Source organism: Balaenoptera borealis (assembly GCF_965194805.1).
Source record: "Balaenoptera borealis genome assembly, chromosome: 11".
NCBI classification, from domain to species: Eukaryota; Metazoa; Chordata; class Mammalia; order Artiodactyla; family Balaenopteridae; genus Balaenoptera; species Balaenoptera borealis.
This window is the reverse complement of record NC_138868.1, coordinates 80,465,565-80,490,290: the sequence shown is the minus strand read 5'-3', so window position 1 is coordinate 80,490,290 and position 24,726 is coordinate 80,465,565. Positions and strand designations below refer to the sequence as shown.

Genomic DNA, 24,726 nt, shown 5'->3' with positions numbered 1-24,726 from the left:
TTAATGGAGGGCTTCTGTAGCCCCTTGAAATAATTTCCTTATAAAGGAATTTTACACAGAATTTAGATGTGCTGATAAATGTCTGGCAGTTAAGGGATTACTCATTCTTGTGTGACTACTTACACAGACAGCAAACAAAAATTAATATGCTTAGAATAAATGAGAATTTTACTTAATGACTGCTAATTCTATGAATAAAAGATGCCAAATCTTAAACACTACCTTAAATTTAAAGATATTAAGATGCAAAAAGTATAGTTCAAATCAGGGGTGGAGTGGGGAGTAATTTATATATGAAGACCAATAATCATAACTATATAATGATTTTTTGCTTGAATTATGGAAAGGGATGTTATCTCTAACTTACAAAAAATAACCAATATCAATAATTCAAGCATCAAAACTGGAACTCCTGCCAATACAGCAATTAATTCGAGGTGACTGTTTAAGAGAGCTGGAGACATTCATACCTTTCCCCCTCTTTAAATTATAAACAATATATTAAAGCATTAGTAGTATTTATAAAGATAAACACTGGAATGTTAAAAAAAAGTGAATCTAACAGATTGGGCTTTTAAAGGTAGCTAGAGTAAAACATTATTTTCAAACTCTGAAATTTTCTTTTTGGTCTTTTTCTTATAGGTTATATCTATTTTTTCAATGGGCCCATACAGTTTGAATACAGCATCTGTAGTAACCGTATTGTTCGTGTCATGCCAACAAATTCCCTATTGTGGTGTTAAATGTTTTAAAAATATTGTTATTTAAATCCTGGAGACCTTTTGGGATAATGCTTCCAGATGTTTTTGGGGGGGGTCATGGGGGAGGGAGAGATATCAGGGGAAAGCCTAGTTCTGTGAACAAGCTTCAGTAAGTTATCTTTGAATATTTAGTATCTATACAGCTATGCATGGGGGTGGAACCACAATGAATTTTAAAGTCATGAAATTCATTATCTCTAAGGATCACCTAATTCTTGTGTGCTATACAGAAGCAGTAGTTGACAATATTCAACATCAAAAATGGGATATATGGTCTGTCAAAGAGAGTTAACTTAATATATTTATAAGGAAACTTTGCAAAGACATAAAAGTAAATCACATTTATATAATTAATGAATCATCTTTACCAAATAGTATAAAGTCGTATGAAAATGCAATTTTAGGGGAGCGTATGACAGCCATACACAAACAACAATAAACCAAAGGGAAATGTCTGTAATAAATATACTGTAGACAACTTTCCAAAGAAATAACTTGGGCTTTTCACTAAAAATATTTGGATGTATGTGCCCCTCTTCATTCAGAAATATCAGAGTCACTAAAGATATGAGACAAAGACTAATGGTGAGGACAGCAGATGTGGCCTTTGTATTGTGTTTAATTTTCACTATTGACAAGGACTACTCTCAAAGAAGACAAATATTTCTTTTCATATTTATAGAAGACAAAGAGAGATGATCTCTCTTTGTATTAAAATATTTCAGGTCTTTCAAAAATATCAAAGTATATTAAAATTGTTAACAAAATGATCTAAGGCCACAGAATCACTTTTTCATAAATCATCTGATTATTTAAGGCTAAAAGTAGTGTTTTAACCCTATTTTATCTAAACAATTGTTTTAATTGTCCAGTTTACCTTGGGTATATAAGCTATTTTTGAAAGAAATAGACTAAAATATATCATAAATTGGAAGTATATATGTTAAAACAGAGATATCCTAAATAAAGGAAACATTCTACTGGATTATGGTCCTCTTGCAAAATGAAACTATGCCTTTTTTCTCCTTTTTATTTTTTTTTTCTTTAATCCCCGGGAACTTTTTACAGTGCCTGGCACTTGGTACTTATTGAATATATGAATGGTCATCAAGGGAAGAACCATTGTGTTGAGAGATCATGTTCATAAAAACTCAAGCAAAGAAAAGAAAGTGTATTATATATGCAAAAAATATTAGGAAATGTTTATATTGTTTATAATAAAAAGTTATTTTCAACAGACATTGTCATACAGTATATTTTTGTCTTTTGGTATAATTTTAAGCTTTTCCTCACACAAAGAATGTCCATTTAAATTATTCCTTTTTCTTGCTAATCTTTTTGTTTGGTTGTTTTTTATAAGAACACTAAATTCAAATTTAGTATTAATTGTACCCTGCTTTGTTAACTCAAGTTCTGGTCGAGTTTGGTCAGCCTCGTGCTGATGAGCCCCCTTTTCTGGGCCAGCTTCCTTTGATCGAGCCCACAGGCTCCTCAGAATCTTCTCTGCTGAGAGTATTACTTGGTAATGAAGTGGAGAAAGCAGTATATCTAGGTTAGGAAGACTGAGTCCTAATGCCGACTCTGCCATGAACTCGGGCATGTTACTTCAGGCAGCTCATTTAATTTGTTTGGGCTTTACTTTGCTGATGTTTAAAATGAAAGGATTAGCAGCTTTGGGGAAATATGAGGAAGCAGGGAACTCTAATGGGGAAGACAAACACTACCTAGGAAACTCAGGGCCACTGAGCTTAAACATTAGGTCTTTTGTGTTTTCTTAAACAGTGTTCATCCCCAAACATTTAATAAGTATCCGTTCTATGTCAGGCACCTAAGACATTGAGATAAACTAGAAAAACTTGATTTCTACCCTTGAAGAGCTTCTATCCTACTATGAAAACAAAGCGATTAAAATTGAGTAAATAAAGTGCTTTTCCAGGGGAGAAATGACCACCTGTTATGGGTGCAGAGAAGACTGCTCTTTCCTTCCTCCCAGTGCACCCCCAAAGTCAGACTATGCACTTTTCATCTTCCTTGACAATTTAATAGGATTCCTGATTTCTAAGTTTTGCTATTGGTGTAGAACATCATCCATCCATCCATCCATCCATCCATCCATCCATCCAATAAATATATAAAGTATAGTAAGTATTAATTTCTGTCCTGTGTCAGAAACTTAAGTAGATTCTGGGAGTACAGTGAAAAGCAAAACCTCATTACTTTCTTGGAGCTCACAGTGTAGTTGGGGAGACAGACATTAATCAGATAAGTAAAAATTACAACTGTGATAAATGCTACAAGGTAAGGAAACTTGCTCTGAGATCCTCTCATAAGAGGGATTTTACCTACTGTATATATTGGGGGGAGGGACACAGGAGGGTCTTTCAAGAAGGACAACACAAAGGAAGAGATAGATACCCAAACTGACATAAAAAATCAGTACAAACAATGCAGTGAAGGGAATTAGGGAAAGGGTTCCAGGCCCATGCCTTCAGACTAGAATGGGTCTGTTGGAGCCCAGTAGAGAGTTACAGAGAGGTTTTTTTTGGCTGCACCACACTGCTTGCAGGATCTCATTTCCCCGACCAGGGATTGAACGAGACCTCAGCAGTGAAAGCTCAGAATCCTAACCATTAGGCTACCAGGGAACTCCCTTACAGATAATTTTATGATGATGTTGACAGAGTATGGTTAGGTAAACCGTACCAGGAAACCCCCCTAAATCCAACCATGTTCCTCCTATCCTTCACAATACCAAATATAAATCAGAGAATCTCTCTATGATCAAGAAAAAAAAAAAAGTATTGATTTTTAAAGACTGTTAGCACAAAATAACTGTCTATGCTAAAAATAAACATAGGTCATTGTAGGGGTTGGCATGTGAATATCGACTTCTTGGTAATTGAGTCAGTTGATGGAAATATTAACTTTTTTGAGCATATGGGTGTCTACATTATTCTGAAACAAGGTGGGGACCTGTTTCCCTCAGAGCACTGGGGAGGCCCTTCCCCAGTGAAGGCCTTGGTCCTACCTGGCGCCCAGTGAGTCAGTGCATGGTACTGGTGTGGTAAAAGGCCACTCACCATCCCCACCCCTCGTCTTAAGTGGATGACTTAACTCTCAGGGAAACCCCAGGTGGATGGTGTCTAATTCCTCTCTGCATAAGAATGGTTGCTTTAGAACAATACTTCTCAACGTGTGTTCTGTAGGCCAGAAGCATCAGTGCCACCTGGGAACTTGCTAGAAGTGCACATTCTGTGCTCCCCCAGAGCCACGGAATGAGATCTGTGTTTTAACAAGGCTTCCAGTCCCTCAGGTCCCAGAGTCCCTCAGAAAATCTCTAAGGAAGTGCTCCTTGCAACCCTTTTTCTGAGAGAGATGACATTGGTGTTCCCAGGGACCAAAGCTTCTTAAGATCTTGGGGAACACTGTATTCTACACCCCTTCCAGAAGTTTCATAGTATATACTAGCATATTAAAGGCTACAAATAATCCTGTGTCAAAGAAACTGTTTAACCAATTGAACAAGGTTTTCCAAACATATCTGAACATGGAACATCATTTACTTTCTTTTACTCTCTTTTTAAAAGAGATGTTTAACTTGATTTCAGAAAAATTTTCATTTGCTTTATTATTTGCTTGCATGGTCTCTCTCATGGATGGCTAGATAGATAAACCAATAGATAGAGATATATAGTCAGGATTTTTCCCAACTCCCATCTCTGCTCCAGCTTCAATTTCAAATGCCCAATCTGATTGGTGTTACTTGGATCAGTGTCCTTCCACTGTGGCCAGAGCACCAAATTCAAATTATACCAAATGTCTATTTGGAGTTTACCAATGGGGGCAGGGGTACTATTTAAAAAGAACTCAATATGAGTTGAGTGGTTGGGCTTAATAGGCTATGCTATAAAATATGTTACAGTTAAAATACAAACAGCCTGTTCACACAGATATTCACGTATGATGTGAAGAGACCAAGTTAGGGTGCATTTGCCCAACACACTGCACTCAAGTCGAATTGTAGCTAGTAATAGCCTCTTCATCAAATAATAAGGGTGAAAAGTTTGAAAACCCCCTCGAAGTGAACCAGTAGTTTAAATGTTTTGAAATAGGAGCAATTGACAAGATCCTATGCTGGTGAAACAAATTTTGCCCTGGAAATTATCCTGGGAGAACTTTCACGTTAAATTAAAAATAGAGTCCTCAATCCCTGCATCCTCATATGAGAATAAAAATGCCAAGACATATATAGCAGACCTCACAAAAAGATAGCCACCATACCTCTCTACTAAATTTAAGTCCCAGTTACAGGAAATACCTTGGTATTTAAGGATTCATCATAAGGTTGAGATTCAAAATAGTTCCACTAGGTGGCATCAGCCATACTGTTTTGAAAATGATGAATCGATTTAATTACGACACAAAACTAATACTTCGTTCTTTAATGTAAGGATGAGGAATCTGGCCAAATCGCTGATGGTTTAATTCCTGACTTTATGCCGTTGACTTTCAAATAAGGTTTAACAGCTAAGGAATTCAAGAATAGCTTGCTCTACTTTCCTTATGTGTCCCTGTCACTCATCTCAACTCTAAAGTTTTCCTTCACGGGAGGTGAGAGTCAGGAAGGTGTGTCACACCAAGCCACCAAGACCTGCTGCAGACCCCTTGGAGCTGGGGTTTGTGCTTCACCACAGGCCTCTGGGTGACAGGCTCCAACATGAACCACAAAATACACAATGTACACAGAGAATGGAATCACACTAAAAAGAAACCAAACTAGCTGGCAGCAAGAGGGAAGAAAATCCCAAATTACCAGTCCAATTACCTGGAGACAATGTTAAGCTTAGAGGAAGAGAATGTTTAAGCTTTCCAAATGTTCTTTCTCACATGGTTTAGTTTTTCTAAATTTTTTGGACTTTTATACCTGCCTGATATTCCAGAGTTCGTGAAATGCTGATTTAGGATTTCCTGGCTTTGCTCTACCTCACTGCTCACAAGGCACTCAAATGGGACTACAACTATTCTATTAATGACCTCTGGAGGATCAAAGATATGGTAGGTTTACACCAACAGCATGGCCATTTTGGTAAGAGTTTATCATGGTATCTTATTGGACATAAATGGTGAAAATTATGCCCTAAAATTAGATGCGGTGAGAAAGAAAATTTCTCTTCCGTATATTTAAAATTTGTTATAACCCAGTCCAGAAGTCCGTCATTCAATAATGTCCCCACACAACAACTGAGCAAGGAAAGATTATAAGTACTTGATATCTGGTGAGTCTGTGAGACTCTTAAATCTTGGTTGAAATGGTAATGGACTCACATTATTCAAAATTGGCTTGTTATATTTTACAATTCTTTACAAGTGAAGATATTACTCTTTTTCATTTTCATGGCTTTTTGCTGGATTAAAGGACATCATCCAAGCATCCTTAGCTATGGCCCCATCTGCTATGCCAAAAAGATTTAAAATTAGTAACTAAAAGTGTGTTTTGGGTTATTTGTGTTTTAATGTTTACATATACCAGTAGGCTTCCTTTTCTTGACAACCCTCCCTTTCCTTTAACAGACTGAGCACTAAAAGCTAGCACAGTACAAGTCGCAAGCAAAACAGTTCACAGAACCCTTCCAATTCTATCTGAAAAGGACTATTGTTTTCTGTGGTTAAAGGTGTGGCCTTTCTGTGTTTTATCCTCTAGCCAGTCTGTGCCTCAGCTTAATGAGTGCCAAGTGGCTTGTGACTTTGCTTCCAAAGCAACACAAGGAAAAAGGAAATCTGTGAGTTCTAAGTACCTCTGAGCACATGGGGCACAGTGTGTATGCTTATGCTGGCTCTGTTTCTGGAAAACTCTGGTTTGGATCATTTTGAGCTGAACAGAGGGCTGAGAAACAGCAGCTATGCCTCCAGCCAAGCCCACCTTTCTGAATTCACTTATCAGGATTTATCCCATAATAAGTAAGATACCTCCTAAGTAGTTGTATTCCCAATTTCATAGGGAATGTCCAAACTGATTAATGGTTTGAATAACAGAGATAAAATAAAGGCCAAGGAACCAGGGTAATGAGGGAGTGAAATAATGGGCAATATTTTGCAGTAGTGGTAATAGAAGCAGAATACTTGTACAACAAAGTTACCCAGGGATTATGTGGAATTAACTGGAATATGAACGAAGAACTCAGAGCTATTTTACTAGAATTGCCTTATAACCTCTGTATATGTAATATGCTTCTGCTTGATATTTACATTTAAGTTCAAAACATTTCCTGAAATATTTCAATGTGGCAAATTTGGGGGCTGGGGGCACGAGGCAATATTGTATATCCTGTGTTTACTTAAGATGAAAATAACTAGAGGAACCAATTAGATCATCTGATTCATTTTTTATTTTTACGAATGAGAACTGAGGCCAAGAGAAAGGAAATGATCTCTTCAAGACCATACCGTAGTGTTGGAGGCTGGACCATAAAAATCCTCCAGATCTCGGGTGGCCTCGGCCTGCAGCGCCTTGAGGCAGAGTTTCGGTTCCCATCTAGTGATTGAGGTCAGGTTGTGGCGGTGAGAGCACTGAATCCTAGCCACTAGACCAGTGGTCAGTGACAAGGCCCTGGCCCTACAACTTTACAGAAATAGAATTCCCACAAAGAAAGTAGTGAAACAAGTAAAGTATTTATTAGGGAAAAAAAGAAGTACAGTATGTGTGGATAGACACACGGGCGGGCTCAGGGAAAGAGTCACGCCCTCTTGGCAGTTTGAATCACTTATATGGGGCATTTCTTCCGTGTTTCCTTTGACCAATCATTTTGATTTGCCTGGGTCAGAGTCCATATTTAGTGTATCTCAGGATCTTCCCATGTGTGCACGTGCATCTCTTAGCCGAGATGGATGCTACTGAAGAGGCCTATGGGTAGACTTAGCCACTTAGCATCACTCCCTTTTTGACCTCCAAGGAACCTTTCTGCTCGTGTGTAGTCGGGGAGGTCTCCTGACTTCGAGAATGAGGGATAGGTGGTCTCTTATCTTCTATCTGTGCAGGGCCCAGCCTCCTCTCTTAATTGTCCTGTTATTCCCATCTCAGAGTATCGGTCCACAGGGAACGAACTCAAACCGTTTAGCTTGAGGGCCCATCTATCACCTGCCTCAATCCCACTTTTCTCCTTCTAGCTTATTAATTCCTCTACTTCCACAGTCCACTATGTGTTTAGGTGTCCATTATTTATCAAGGGTCATGAAATACATTTAATTCTACCATAAGGGTACCACTAATCTGACGGTACAAGGGGAGCTGAGTCCATGTGTCTACATTATCTTGGATAACAGTCAGGCCCCCCCCAGGTTCTTAGCCTTTGCTGGCCATCTTATCCCCACAGCTCAGGTCTCTGATTGACCTTAGTCAGGAGAGATTAAAAGGGCTCTGGTTCAGTTGTTTGAGATTCAGTAAGAAATTTTCTTTGCCAGGACAACTTTGGTTTTGCATCCAGTTTTGACAACTCAATTTCTGTGATTTTCTCAAGACTGAGTCCCTACCTTTGTTACAAACTGTCTCCTCCTTTAGTCCCTATGCCAGAATCCCTGTTTCTTAATACTCTGTGCCCAGAGGATACTGCCTTCTTTTTACCAGATCTTACCGGTCCAAGTTCTGGTCCTTGCCTCAGCCCAGAGGCTGGGCTCCACTGCTATTTTTTTATTTAATTAATGAATTTTGGGGGGGCTGAATTGGGTCTTCGTAGCTGTGCACAGGCTTTCTCTAGTTGTGGTGAGAGGGGACTACTCTTTGTTGCGGTGCTCAGGCTTCTTATTTTGAAGGCTTCTCTTGTTGAGGAGCACAGTCTCTAGGCACGCAGGCTCAGTAGTTGTGGTGCATGGGCTTAGTTGCTCCATGGCATGTGGGATCTTCCTGGACCAGGGCTCGAGCCTGGGTCCCCTGCATTGGCAGGCAGATTCTTAACCACTGCGCCACCAGGGAAGACCCCCTCCCCCACTGCTTATGCATGAAGGGCTGGTCTCTTCCTTCAGTGAAGGCAGAAATATTGACAAATACATACAACTATCTCAATTTTCTTCAGTCCATCTCAAACATCTTAAATTTTTCTTCCCCCTCTCACTCTTAGCCATCCAATTGGCTTCTTCAGGAAAAAAAAAAAAAGTACAACTACAAAGATCGCTCCTTCACAGCACCTGAGCACCCACCCCATAGCCCCTCTGGATATCATCAGTACAAAAGCTAGTCACAGCTGTCTGTCAGGAAGAAAGTAATTTTCCTCTACCCTTCTAGGTTCTTCTGGCTGGTGTAAGAATTAAATTCATGTGAGACAGATTAAAAGAAAATCAAACAAAAGTTTAATAACATGTACAGATGGGAGAGACCCAGGAGAACTTAGTAACCTGCCAAAATGGCTGAAACCCTCACCTTAAACACCATTTTCAGCTGAAGACAAAAGAGGATGTTGGGGGCAGTGGTCTGGGACTTCAAAGCAATTCACATGGAGATGGAAAAGCAAATGTTTGGTAAGCAAATGTTTGCTGGCCCATGCAGAGACAGTGGGGCACAGAGAAGAATTTTAACAAGCGACTTGACTTTGTGGGGTGCTTCCCTGTGTGCACCTAGTTCATACTATAGTTACCCATGGTGGCAGCTCCCTTCCTGGAACAGGTGCTCTACCTTCTTTCAGGCAGTTAGGGGAAGGTCAAAGTTTCTTCCTGAGTCTTTCGGGCCTTGACTGTTGAAACAATCCATATGCATATGAAATATGCATATGCCAAAGAGACATTTTGAGGTGGGAATTTTGCTGTAATCTGAAAGAATTCATGTAGAGCCCTTAGCAGAATCCTAGGCCTGTAGCAAGTGCTCAAGAAATAACAGCTGCTAATTCAACAATTCTGAAGATGGAGGTAGGGGTGGGTCGTGGGAGGGTAGAGGTATGGAATGACGGGTCTAACTAAATCAGAGACAGGAAGCACATCCTCAAAATCAGTAGCTGAAGTCATTCTTGTTTTTTTGTCTTTTAAAAAAAAAATACAGTATTATTTATCTTCCCTCTGTTAAACCCTGAGTCACCCACTTTCCCCAGACTGCCTGGAGGCTTATAGGAAAAAGAACATACAATACAGGGCAGATGAAACATGGGAAAAAGAACTATGGGAGAGGAGATGGCTCCTTCACATGGCACAGAGGATGAGAAAGGCCACCATCAGACAAAAGAGCCCCTTGCCTCTAAGAGGACGAAGTCCTTCTCTGTTGCTTCAGAGAAGGCTTCCTGGCATAACAAATAATGAGACTCCCATACACAGTCCCAATTCCACCCCCAGAGCCAACCACCCCTAACTTGGAAACCCAGCCCCAGTGAACGTGGCTTCTGTGTCAATGTCCCTTGAAATGGTGTTGGTTTGGAAGCCGTGGCTAGGAAGGACTGAGATCAGGATACCTGAGCAGCCAACCTGCTGGGGCTCCCGTCAGTCATTTCCGCACCACTGCAGACAGTGATGGGCGCAGTGGCTGACCAAGGAGGGGGGTGGAGATGGACTTAGTGCAGGCACACATTTTCAGGGGATGAGGGGCTGTGGCCGGAGAGCTGTTCTCAGTGCAGAGAAGACGGTGGAGGGGGGAGGCAATAGTGAAAATGAAGCCATTTTTTCAGGTTTACAGCTGTAATCCTTAAGTACTCCCTTGTTCACACAAACTAAATGTTACTTCTCTTCAGTTTAGTCAAATGAATAAGTGCTTGTATGTCTGCTATTTTTCTTGAGAATATGGAATTCTTTTTTTTTTTAAGACTTTTTTTGTTGTTGTTGATCATTTTTAAAGCCTTTATTGAATTTGTTATAATATTGCTTCTGTTTTATGTTTTGGTTTTTTTGGCCGGGAGACATGTGGGATCTTAGCTCCCCAACCAGGGCTCGAACCTGCATCCCCTGCATTGGAAGGCGAAGTCGTAACCACTGGACTGCGAGGGAAGTCCTGAGAATATGGAATTCTGCTATTAAAATTCCTAGAAGGAGCTCTCTGGAATTGAAAATAAAAAAATATCAGTCATCCATTTCTTTACAGCTAATGAGTCCTGACTCCCTTTCTTTGGTTCTGGGCCAACAGAGGATTCTTCTTATGTGGGTGGTAGCATCAAAAGGCCCTTCTGTCCTTTGCAAGGATCATCTAGTCAACTATTGTACTATCTATACTAACAGTAGATATCAGCATGTGAATACAGTAGTTTAGAAAAAAAGAAAGAGTACCTAATAAAGGATTTATTATTATTTGTCCGTGAAATACATTTTAAGGTTTATTGGAGGAAATAGATTTTCTTTACTAAATGTCTTATTTAGGTTAGTTTTAAAATTTATCCATATTTCCTCAGTATGCGCAAAGCCTAGTGGAAAGACCCAGAGGCTTCTAAATTGCAAGGAAGATTAGCCAGTCATCAAGGATTTCTCCCAAGGAAAGGTAAGGTCTAGGTGGGATGACAGAGACACTGCACTCTGGGGTATAGCTCATCTGAGACTAAAGTCCTGCTGGATCCTCAGGATGAGCATGGACAGAAATTGTTGATATCCAGCCCTTTCTTAAACCTATTTCTTCTGATATGTTATACAACTTAACCATGTGACATGGCCCAGTCAGCTGAAGCACAAGATAGTCAATTTTTCCAGACATGTGCCTGACTTTATTTCTGCATCAGTAGCTGAATCAACTCTGAGCATTCATATTGCAGCTGAAAACGCCACATCCTCTGGGCCTGAACCTATTGTTTTAAAGCTATATGGAGTGGATGTACTCATTCCATAGACAGTACATCTACATGACCACACCCTTAGGTTACAGCATTACAGGTGTGTCTCACGCTACCCGGATATGCTGACTTATCTCTGCCCATCTTCAACCCCAACTGACAGCTGATGTTATCAACTCCCAGTCCCTCCTCCTTGGGAAAAGAAAGAAAATGGATTAAGGTGTTCCCTTTGGTGTGTTCCCTTTCGTGGTATAATCATTGATGATTCTTTACTTAGTGAAGAAGAATTAAGACTTTGGGCCCGGGGGGCAAAACACACCCTATAGAAACATGGTTTTATACCAGCTGAATGCCTGTTACTGAACATGAAGTCATGATAATCAGAGTTGAGTCAAGCTTGAGAAGGCTTTTGCTATATGCCCTAGAGTAGAATTCTCACAGCTGAAGCTCTCAAAGAGACTGGCAAGCTTACCATTGATAAGGTTGTCTTCCAAATTTCTTAGAATAAAATTTAACTGTTAGAGTTTTCATTCATCACTTCCTCATTCATTAAACAAAGTAGTTTTGAGTATATTGCAGCCTAATTTTGCTAACTGAGGTTGTTGGCGTATTTCTCAGGGAGGAAGTGAAGTTAGGTTTAGGTGTAAAATTGGGCCAGGGCACCTAGGCAACAAATTTCAGTAATAAGTGCCAGGACATGAAACTGAGTCCCCCTAAAACCAAGTTCACCTGTGAGTTTATGATTAATCTCTCTATCCAAAACTTTATTCACTTTCTTGTCTGACCCCTGTGACCATCAGGATTGAGGAGTATCAAAAGAAAAGGGGGATTGAAACCAAGCAGAACGCTGCAGGACCTTCCTGGTACAAAACCCCTCCATATTCCCCATTTGTTGTTTGTAGAAAAAGGTTTTAGTCTCCTAGGCCTTCCCTGAGTTACAAAGAGCAGACTCAAGCAGTTAATGATTAAAACAGTAGAGTCACAGGACTCCTAGATCTCCCTGAAGGGGTATAGGTAACAATCTGATGCATATCTTTGAAATGTTCTGCAGAAACTAGGAGCCCCGAGGAGGATGGTGACTACATGCTGAACACAAGCACAGAGACACCAGATAGAAACAGAAGGTTGGAACCAGAAGGTTGATGATTGAGATTACCGAAATATCACACTGTTACCTCACAATCAACTAATCAGAAGAAGGTCCACAAGCCGATCAGGCATCCTATGACCCTCTCCTCTAACATTGTCTTTATTTTTATTTTTATTTTATTTTATATTGGAGTATAGTTGGTTAACAATGTTGTGTTAGTTTCAGGTGCACAGCAAAGTGATTCAGTTATACATATACATGTATCTGTTCTTTTTCCAATTCTTTTCCCATTTAGGTTATTACAGAATATTGAGCAGAGTTCCCTGTGCTATACAGTAGGTCCTTTTTGGTTATCTATTTTAAATATAGCAATGTGTACATGTCAATCCCAATCTCCCAATCTATCCCTCCCCAAACTCTACCCTTCCTCCCTGGTAACCATAAATTCATTCTCTAAGTCTATAAGTCTGTTTCTGTTTTGTAAATAAGTTCATTTGTATCTTTCTTTTTTTTTTAAAGATTCTGTATATAAGTGATATCATATGATATTTGTCTTTCTCTGTCTGACTTACTTCACTTAGTATGATAATCTCCAGGTCCATCCCTGTTGCTGCAAATGGCATTATTTCATTCTTTTTAATGGCTGAGTAATATTCCATTGTATAAATGTACCACATCTTCTTTACCCATTCATCTATCCTAAAAGCCATCCAGGGAGTTTGGGTCTTTTGAGCATGAGCTGCCCATTCTCCTTTCCTGGAATCCTGAAAATAACCCTTACTTTGCTGCAGATACCTGCAGTCAGAATTTGGTTCTCTGCACTGTGGGCACAGGAAACTTTGCTTGATAACAGACACATTTAATCAAACATGTGAATTGATTTGTAGGTTACAATTACAAAACGTCAGGTAGTATATAGTTTTACAAATAGGGATTAAGTAATTTCCATGGCAGAGTAGGTAAATACGCATGGTCCCTGACCACTGGGAACATAACTGGTGGACAAGGGGAGAGTAGATTGGGAAATAGTGAGTCTTAGAAATTGATAAGGTTTCCCTTCTCACCCTCAATGAAAGTGCAAAAAGTTCCAGTGATTTTCCCTATGTAGCTGCTCTCTGGTATAGTTTTACTGTAATACCCAATCACTGAATTAAGAAGAGTAAGACAAATGCTCATTTCATTTTTGTGGCATTGAGCAATTTCTGTCTTCACCTGCAACAAAGGACAGGAACTTCAATGTGTCATGGGGTGGTGGTCCCCATGGGGGGTAGTACCCATAGGCCTGGCTATGTGAGGAGGTGACTGGATGACATCACTTTCAGACAAGGGCCAGCTGTACAACCTTGAATGAATCTGGCAGTCATTTTGCTTCAAAAATAGTCATGTTGACTACAAAGCTCCCTGGGTTCGTGGTCTTATTCTGACTCAGAAACATCATTGTGTATGAAATGCTACTCACTGGCTCAGAAGAGGGCTTGCCAAGTGGGAGCAGAGGGCAAGGAGAAAGAGAAGGGGAAATGGGAGGAAATGAGGGGCCTTTGGGAATAGAAAAAGTATGTCCTTTGCAGCTAGTTACCCTGCCATAATTGCCATACACAAAGGACACTTGGGAAATGCATCTGCCCAAAAGAGGGCACAAATTAAACAGTATAGAGGTGCAGTATGTTGTCTGGGGTGTGTCGATGTGTATGTACTTGGCAGGGGGGATGCTGCAAAACACCTTAGTCCTATTTACCTCCAGCTTGGGCCACTGGAAGAGTACAAATATCCCTCCAATCTTCTACAATCTCCAGGGCTAGGGTCTGTGCAAAGGGGAGTTCAGCTTCCATCACTGGGGATTACTGTTTAAATTATCTCACTCTGAATGAATTAGTTCAAATTTAAACCCAAGTAACAAATACTAATCAGTAGGAAGAATGGAGGCAGAGTAAATTCACACATTGCATTTAGAGGTGATTTGTTACACAGGAAAGCATTTTTCATATTTTTCATACTGAGAAATATTTTGTCCTTTAGTTTTCAGTAGTCTTTTAAAATCTATTTCTTTAAAGCCTGTTGACTTGAATCGGGATTCCTTAGGTGTTGTACCAATAAATTTAGAAGAGTTCTGTTATTACATGATGGCTAAGCCAGGACACGCTTGACAGAGAAAACACAGCCCTGAGACAAACTGGATCTTGTATTTCATTTGTAGGTTTTCAAATGACTAATTTGGGGAAAAAGAGAAACCGATTGTATTATAAATAAATGTTATTACAGGGAAGAGCTTTAAAACAAACAAATGGTTCATTAGTAACCCAGAACTTTCTCTGCTTGCAGCATTTCTTGTGGTAGTATATGTCATTTATTCACCACCCTAGAAGAAGTTTTGCCATCAAGCTCCAGTTCCAGTAACTGTAATATAATCCAGAAGATTCAGAGGAATATGACAATGAGGCATATATACCCAGTAGTCTAGTGTCACTCCAAGAAGCTGCTCCTATTTTCAGCAGGCAAACATTCATTAAGTGTCCCCTAGTTCATTCTTAAGCCTAGTTGAAGGAGCGAGACAGGCAGGACCCCTCAGCCCATTAACAATTACGAAGTTGTGCTCTATCAGCTTTATATGACTGAACAGGAGGGCTTGGCAAAGTCCTACCCAACCTTCTAAATGCAGCTGAAATGCCACAGCTTGTTGAATTCAGCTAGAGCTCAGTTAGAATTGAAGCCTCCCTCTTCTGAACTTGCAAACACATTACTTTTATTTTTCTTACAGTATTTCTATTTCTTACTAACTTGTAAAAGTACTGAGGGTTGGGACCATTTCTAGTGGCTAGTGCTACAGCTTTTGTATAGAAAGTTCTGAATAAATGTTAGTCACATTAAATTGAAGGCTGACCCCCATATGGAACTGTGGGTTTTCACATCACACAGGTTCTATAACACAACAATTGTGCCAATGTTTCTAAATGAGCAAATGCTCTAACAGAAATTGTGTCCTGAGCAGTTTCATCTTTGACACATTTAACATTAAACTTCTGGTGTGACTGTGAATACACTTGATTTCAACAGACTGTCACACTGTCCTAGGATGTTTGTTTCCATATCTCTTTCACTAGGCAATACGGGAGTGTAGGGTCACATTTACTTATCCCTTTTCATTGACAATTCTTTATTATCTCTCTATCTCCAATACCAAGTGCTGCTATAGCATGTGTAAGTACACAGTACGTAATTTATAACTGCACTGAGTTTTACTGATACTTCTGATTGAAGTAATTCACTCCTCAAATCCTTGCTATTTGACTTCAACCAAAAGCACCATCATACTATGGAGACTGTGTTTCAGGTCACCTGGACAGCTGTTTTCCTAGTTGCCATGCCCAGAGTCTTTATATCTAGTGTCTTTGACTTTTTTTTGGGGGTGGAAGCATTTGACACTGTTGACACCCTCCCCAATTTTGAAGGTCATGGCACCCAGGGCTTCTGTGAGAATGTGCTTAACCGGTGCTTCTCTTAGCTCTATTCTGTGATTTTTCCCCGTTTCCATAAATGTTCCCTAAGTTTCTCTTGTCAGCTCTTTTTCCTTTCTCCTTGCATTCTTGCCTTTGGCTGCCTGATGCACTTCCAGAGTTTCCCTGAAAAGATGCAACCTTGTAAACATGTATCTCTACCCTGAACTTGATCCGAATTTCCAGTTTCTGCTAGACCTCTCTATTCAAACATCTTGCTGGTAAACCAAACTTCACAAAGCAAAGGCATGCATGACTGGCCCCAGTTTGCCTCTCTGACATCGTTCACCTCTTATCATTTATCTCATTTATTCACTGCCTTTCAGATACACTGATGCCTTTCTGTTCTTCAAACATATAGAGTTCATTTCTTCCTCAGGGTCTTTGCAATTGCTCTTCCTTTCTGGAGCCCACTTCCCCTGGTTCTTCACACAGCTGGCTCCATCTTACCCCCTACCAGTCCCAGCCTGGCTGCCCTCTCCCACAGCAGTCTGTTCTGTTTCCTCTGTGGGGCTCATCACTCTGAATGTATCACTTGTTTGTTTAGAATATAGGTTCTGTGAAAACAGACTGACTATCTCTGTCACATTGTAGACTTAGCACAGGGCCAGGCACACATTAAACATTCCATGAGTGAACTGTGCATTAGGAAATCTGGGGTTTTGTCTTAGATCTTTTATTGACCAGCTGTGTGCTCTTGGGCAGTTCATTTTCCTCCTTGGACAGCAGTTTTCTCCATCTATAAAAGAGCGAGCACTTTCCAACTATTTTCCATGCATCATCTAAGATGCTCACTTAGGTATGTGTCAAGAGTGGGGACGTAATAAGAGCAGGGCTGAGTGGGAAGGCTCTGGGACCCTCCTACCCACTCCTACCTCAACAAGAATATTTTTACTTTTATTTTGCTTGACATATTGGTCTTCCACTTATGATTTCATTTAAAGAAATATGTCCACATTAAAATTAAAAGTATAAACTTTTAAAATGTCTGATTCTGATCATAGCAAGGCAACTTCTGTCTTGAATGATGACTATGTCCTAAGCAGAATTCATCTCTCCTGTCCTCCCACAAACCACTCTGAATTTCCTATTACTATTTTTGGAATTGTCACACAAATTCAAAACTTCAGAGTTATTTTTGACAGTTCCTTCTTCCTCCCCTCCTCTATCCAATCTGGTGCCTAATTATTCTAAATGCCTTCCTCATCAATTTTTCATTTCCATTCTCCAAGGATGGAAAGGAGGTCCTGCCTAAGCCCTAGGTCAGGATCTGGTAACCTTTTACTTGGACCCTTACAGTAGCCTCCACACTGCTCTCCCTGCAACCTGTGCTGGCAATTCTTTCCCCACAAATTACTAACAGATTTTTCTAAATAATATTCTAGTAGTTAGTCTTTCTTCAAAATCTTCAGTGGCTTTTTATTGCCTATAAAATGAATCCAAAAGACTTACCTTGGAGCCTCTCCTGGACACAGCCCTATTTGAGTCTACCGTGTCCACAGTCCTCTTCTCACAGTTCCATACACAGGGGTTACTGTTCTCTGTGACATAGGATCCCACTCTCCTGGCCAACGCATCTGGCCAGACATCTACAGTCTGGGCAGTGGCCTCTAGGTCAACCTGGCAAAAAAACCTTGTCTAATAGGTGTTCTAAACTGGACGGCAGTTGACTGACCAATCGATACTTACTCCTGGGAAATTTAAATGCAAGATTTGAGAGAATCTGCAGATATTAGGTTGGAAAAGAGTGAAGAGAAACATAGAGAAGAGGCACTGGGCAGAAGCCAAGAGGCAGGAAAAGTTGTGAATGGGAAGAGACCATCATGCAGAGAGCAAAGTTCCTTGACAGCAAGCGTAGAAGTGGAAATGGAGATAGAAAGTGACTGATCCACCTGATGGATGCCTGTTGGATATACTACCTCCTCCATGAAGTCTCACCTTGTCATGCTAGGCAAAGTCATCTGCCTTCTGAACCCAGCACTTAGCCCCTTTATTTTAGCCTTATTGCACTTTGTATCTCTCTCAGGGCTCTTTGAGTGTGAGAAATATAGAACTCAACTCTGGCTAAGGATTCTGGGTAGTTCACAGAATTGAAAGAAAAGCTAAACTCCTAGATATCAGAAAGGACAGATTCCAGCCCAGTCCTGATATCTCAAGAGGAGGAATCCAGACTTTCTCTGGGCAGTTCCATTGAAATGATTCTACTTCACTGCTTCCATTTTATGTCAGTCCACTCAAGAGTCAGTTTTCAGGAAGAGAGAGTTGTGTTCTCTCAGCTCAAGACCGCTGGACACCCTTGGTAGGGGCGAGTGGCAATGGGCCTGAACTGGACTGACAGTTCCACAGCACAATCATCCCGTGGGATAGAGAAGAGAGAATCAAAGTAAAGGAGGATGCTTTTTACTAAAAGAAAGAAGAGAGAATATTGTGCAGGCAAACAAACAAAACAAAACCAAAACAGATGTGCAGTACACACCCTCCTCTATTTTACAATTGTTTGCAGAGTTGTCTTTGTCACCTACTTAAATGGGGCAAGTAATACATTTTCCTCTTCCAGGCAGGGTCCATTCATTAATTTTATTTGATCCTTTAATAATCAGAAATTATTATCAATGTCTAACATTTATTGAGCAAACACAGTGATATTGTGTTGAGTGTCTTATATGCATTATCTCATCTGATTTTCTCAGCAGATGTATACAGTAATTGTCTTATTAAACTCACTTTACAGACAAGAAAACCATGACTTGAAGAGGTTAAGAACTTTCCTAAAAACACAGCCTGTAAGAAATAGAAAAGGCTTTGAAACTCGGTTTGTGTGACCCCAAAACTCAGGCTTTTAACTACTCTGATATATTGACTGCACATTATATGAGATGATTGATGCATATTTTAACTAATTAATTAATTAATTGATGGCTGCGTTGGGTCTTTGTTGTTGTGCTTGGGCTTTCTCTAGTTGTGGTGAGCGGAGGCTACTCTTCCTTGCAGTGCGCGGGCTTCTCATTGTGGTGGCTTCTCTTGTTGCAGAGCACCAACTCTAGTATGCGGGCTTCAGTAGTTGTGGCTCACAGGCTCTAGAGCACAGGCTCAATAGTTGTTGTACACTCAGTAGTTATTTGCTCCGTGGCATGTGGGATCTTCCCAAACCAGGGCTCGAACCCGTAAACCCTGCTTTGGTAGGTGGATTCTTAACCCCTGTGACACCAGGGAAGTCCTGATGCATATTTTTAATAAAAGTATTTTTCCATGCTTGTACAAAATATCTTTTAATAATTTATGCAGCCCAGGACACAGCACCTCAATCTAAGACTTAAAAAAAAGCTGGAAAAGACTTAGAGAAAAGCTATTGAGAGGCAGCATGGTAATGAAGAAATGGCTGATGAATGAAAGTCTCAAAAATCTTATGACTGTCATGTGAAAAACTCCAAAGTACCTGGTTAGGCAAGCCCAGTGTCCATGGACTAAGCAACAGCCAAGGTAGGGAAAAATAAATGAGACTTTCTATGAGGACTTCTTGTAGATTGAAAGATTCTAAGTAAAGAGAAGACTTGGTTATTTTTACTCTAACCTATAGAAAATATTGAAATGTAAGAAGTAAAACCAACAAGTTTTAAATAAATTTATAGTTTACACAAAGGCTAAGGTGTTCCCTGGCTGCCCCTAGTCTTGTAGGCTGAGGTTGGTGGAGTTCTCTAGCACTCCCCTGGATACTGCTGACTGGGCTGGAGAGAATTTTAACTTGCCTCACTTTGGTAATCCTCATGTTTTTAGAATGTGACTTCTCTGCAGAGAAGTGAAACTACAGGTACACCTTGTTTTATTTTGCTTCGCAGATATTATGTTTTTCACAAATTGAAGATTTGTGGCAGCCCTGCATTAAGCAAGTCTTTCAGCATCATTTGTCCAACAGCATTTGCTCACTTCATGTCTCTGTGCCACATTTGGGTAATTCTTGCAATATTTCAGACTTTTTCATTATTTTCATATTTGTTATTGTGATCTGTGATCAGTGATCTTTTATGTCACTGCTATGACTCGCTGAAGGCCCAGATGATGGTTAGCATTTTTTAGCAATAAAATATTTTAAAATTAAGTATGTACATTGTTTTCTCAGACATAATGCTATTGCACACTTAAGAGACTACAGTATAGTGTAAGCATAACTTTTATATGCACTGGGAGACTAAAAAATTTGTGTGGCTCACTTTATTGCAGTGGTCTGGAACCGCACCCACAATTATTTCTGAGGTATATGTCCATACCAGGCGTTTCAAGCTAGCTACTGCTGGACACATCCATTGTAGGGACAAATTTGTTTCAAAGAGATCTCAAGTGAGTCATTCGTGTTCCTAGAATGCAGGCCTGGGGACAGGAAGAAGACATCATGGGCAAAACTGGTCTGAAATGAATGGAATCCAAATACTTTTGGAAATCCAAGTGACCAAGTCCTGTGCACTGGCCATCAAAACAAAGAGTCATGGTCTTACACTGGAGACAAAAGTCATCTAGTAGTCAGTGGCTTTTGTTCCTGGAGGAGGGAGAGAGATCTGGTCAATTCCTCCTTATTTAGCAATGTGTCACTCCCTCGCATAAAACCCAGCAATGGTTCCAGTTAGCTCTCAGGAAATAATTCCAGCTGCTCAGTGTGGCTTACAGACATCACCTCGTCTGACCCCATGCCCCCACCTGACCCTCTAGCCTTGTTTCTCATTTCTGTGACCCTCCATTCCCTTATGTCCCCTCCCACCTTTCCACTGCCCTCCCTGATTCAACCATCATTCTTTCAGTTCCTTGAAGACACCAAACCCTTTTTCCTTTCTGGCCTTAGAATATGTGTTTACTTCCTCTTCAACTTTCAGATCTAATTTTAAATGTCTGGGAAGCCATCTGGGAAGCCTCCCCTGACCCTAGGTCTGGGTTAAGGACATGAGCCTCTTTTTTGCATTATAATTGTGTGTTTTTTTTTTTCTGTATTCTCCCCTAAGACTCTAAGCCCAGTTATGGCAGGAAATGAAAGCCTTATTCATATATATATATATATATACACACACACATACATATATATACACTTATATATGCATATATATATATATATATACACACGTGTATACACACACATACATATTATACACACACAAACTGAGAGGAAAGAGGTAATGAGGTAATGTGACTTATCTCACACCTCACGATCTAGTTCCCTGCAGTTATGTTCATTCAAATACTGAGCACAAGAAAACACTGGGTTACACGATAGTGGGAGTTCCTGGTGAGGATACCTTTGCCTGCAGACATGAGGAAGATAGGCAGAAGCTCCACAGGCACACAGCCAGTGCCACCCTTTAAGCAGGGCAAGAAGGGCCCCCAAACTGGGCCCCATACTTTAGAGTGTCTTGCATATTAAAAACTCTAAATAAAGCCTCTTTTTTCCCTGTTTTATATCTTAAGAAGGTTTTCTTGAAATTTTGCTACCACCCTGAGTGAACGATATTATGGGAGGAGGATGCACAAGTTGCATTGGCTGTTCAAGTCAGTACAGGCAAGACTGAGGGTGTGGCAGTGTATATATGTGAGTGATGGGAGGGTCAGGTGAGAAGGATGTCTCCCCCAAATCACGTGAAGTGGGTGTCTTTGCAGGTGAAGCTCCCCAGACATCTTTTCTCCTTTGCTCCTCTGGGGAGGTGCCTAGAACTACCTGGAAATCTTGAATCAGAAAAGTGAAGCATTGGGGAGGGCGCTTGATGAGGAAGTTCTGGCAAGAGCCCAGCTTCTGTCCTGCCCCAGAAGATGTGCACTATCAGGTTCACAGGCTGCTGAGGGATGGGGGCTGGATGGGGGGTGGAGGTGGAGAGAGTGTTGGGAGAGGTGCGAGTCCACAGCTTCTTTGGCCTCTAGTCTAAATATTTAGACATGTAGTAAGTAGATCTCTACTTGGATCCTTCCTCCTTGGTCTCCCACCAATATTTGGAGTAGACCTGTGCACAGTCTTGCTTCATTAGCTATGAAGGCTCTTGTGTGCTTCTCCTTGGAAGGGGGCATGATTACTCCTTACTTTAACTTTCTATTCAAGGAGTCACTCAACTTTTAATGTGTGCTTATATTGATTCTTCTTCTGTCTGACCCAACTGGTTGACCAGTCACTACTTGGTATGGAGACTCTGTTGAGCAGACCTTTTATGTCCATGTCTCAGAGACCATCTGCCAACACATAAGTGTCTTGGGTGAGGCATCCCTCTCTGAGCTAATCATCTGTTGGCCACAGACAAGTCACATTTTACACAGAAGTGTGGTGATTTGAGGATGAGGAAACCACTTGGCATTGGCTCTGAAGAAGCTGTGAGCAGAGTAGGCACTCAGAGCTCCATGCCCTGTACATGCTCTTTCCCATATCCCACACTGCTACCCAGATCACTGAATGCTACTTATTTTAAATTTAATTTTATTTTTTATACAGCAGGTTCTTATTAATTACCTGTTTTATACATATTAGTGTATATATGTCAATCCTAATCTCCCAATTCATCCCACCACCACCACTCCTGCTGTTTTCCCCCCTTGGTGTCCATACATTTGTTCTCTACATCTGTCTCTATTTCTGCTTTGCAAACCGGTTCATCTGTACCATTTTCCTAGACCGAATGTTACTTTTGTATTAATTTTTAAGTCAGTTATGCAGTTATTCTCATTCCCACCTAAACTACGCCAACTACAAAAATGTGTGAGAATCTAAATTAAATCATCCTGACTCTTCTGCAAAAGACAAAGAGAAAATAAGAACTCTTCAAACTTCAGTGCATGACTTAGAGTTTTTCAAGTTATTTAGAAAGATGTGGTCAGTTCTTTCACTGTAAATTTACCCTGGTTTCAGAAATGTGTTGTATGTCTGGGAATGGTTTCATTTCCTCTACAAAGGTCACTAATAGTCGTCATAAAATTAAGACTGGGAAAAAAAGAAGCTGCGTCTATATTTAGAAAACGGATCAATTCCTTTCCATTACACAACAGTTTGGGCAATTTTAGTGACTATTTTTGCATAATTTATACACAAGTTTAGTTACAGAATTTATATAATCTACTCATTAAGCTGGCCCAAACACTATGTAGTCCAGTATTTTGGTCACATATACTTAACCATCCCTCATAATGTTATGTGGCTCCTACCACTCTGAGTGTTGTGCTCTCCTTAAAAGTAAACCAGTAAGTTGACCTCAGTCTCCCTTCATGCCTGACATTGGCTCTTTACTGGCCTTCCCTCTCCATAAGTGCAGCAGGCGTGGATAAAGGGCGCCCTCAGGACCCTTTCGAGTTGTGTGTCCTGGCACCCACACCCAACCCTAGAAAATGTGAACGTGGATGTCACTGGCTTCTCCACAGATGAACTGTCTCAAAGTCTTTGTCCCATCCTGGGAAAAGAGGAGGAAATAGATGAGAAAAGGTGAAATTTAAGTCTACTACCCCAAAGAATGCAAGTTCTCAGAATCAAGGAGAGCTTCAAGCATGGATTCTCAACTCTGATTATTCATTGGAGCTAATCACCATGTTTAAAAGACTCACACTCTACCATCAACCTGAGAATTCTAATGCCAAAGTCATGGGTAGGGATTGGCATATGTACAGGTTTCTAACAGTAATTTTGATGCTTAAGCAGGATTCAAAACCAGTGCTTTGAATGAGAGGTTTTACAATTTGCTTTTATTTCCCCCTCCACAAATGAGCAAGAGATTCATTTCACTGAATGACAGACTGCACACATTGGTGCTATTCCAGTTTTGAGAGGAGAAAAGTTGGGTTCCAATAATAATCTCCTCAATCCTCCATAGGCCTTAAAAGAAGAGTGTACAGAATCATCTAAGCAAAATCACACAGCAAGAAAGTCTGTCTGACTTTGGATATTTACTTCCCTTTTAACGTGTTTGTGATTCAATATGGCTTCCGTTTCTCAGGTGTTGAGTTTGATTTGGGGGAACATCATTATCAGGTATCCTTGGTACACTATTACATGAGGGATTACAACCAAATTCTTGAAAAAGTCAAAAAAATTGAAATATTACTCAACAACTAAAAAAACAAACCACTTTTTAAAAAAAAAATGTATTTATTTATTTATTTTTATTTTTTGGCTGTGTTGGGCCTTCGTTTCTGTGCGAGGACTTTCTCTAGTTGCGGCAAACGGGGGCCACTCTTCATCGTGGTGCACGGGCCTCTCACTTATCGTGGCCTCACTTGTTGCAGAGCACAGGTTCCAGACGCGCAGGCTCAGTAGTTGTGGCTCACGGGCCCAGTTGCTCCGTGGCATGTGGGATCCTCCCAGACCAGGGCTCGAACCCGTGTCCCCTGCATTGGCAGGCAGATTCTCAACCTCTGCGCCACCAGGGAAGCCCACAAACCACTTTTGATACATGTAACAAAATGGATAAATCTTAAAAAGTGAGAGAAGGCAAAAGGTACTGCATGATTCATTTCTACAATATTTTAGAAAAAACCAAAAACACAGGGATACAAATCAGCTCCATGGTTACCAGGGACTGAGTGTGGGAGAGGGGGGTTTTATGCAAAAGAGGAAAAGAATTTTCTTGAGGTAATAGAAATAGTTTATGTCTTTTTTTCTAATACATTATGTTTATTAGAGGACAATATGACCCAGACTTTTTATCTATCTA

At 40.4% G+C, this 24,726-nt stretch overlaps 1 protein-coding gene across 1 annotated transcript in view; it reads left to right on the top strand.

Annotated features, from left to right (window-relative positions):
* Positions 1-24,726, top strand: part of MMP13 (matrix metallopeptidase 13) — a 43,142-nt gene extending 18,416 nt beyond the window's left edge. The window contains exon 10 of the mRNA XM_082339972.1: positions 643-24,726. Within this exon, the coding sequence (XP_082196098.1) occupies positions 643-743 (101 nt within the window). The 3' untranslated portion in view covers positions 744-24,726. The remainder of the gene's footprint in view (positions 1-642) is intronic.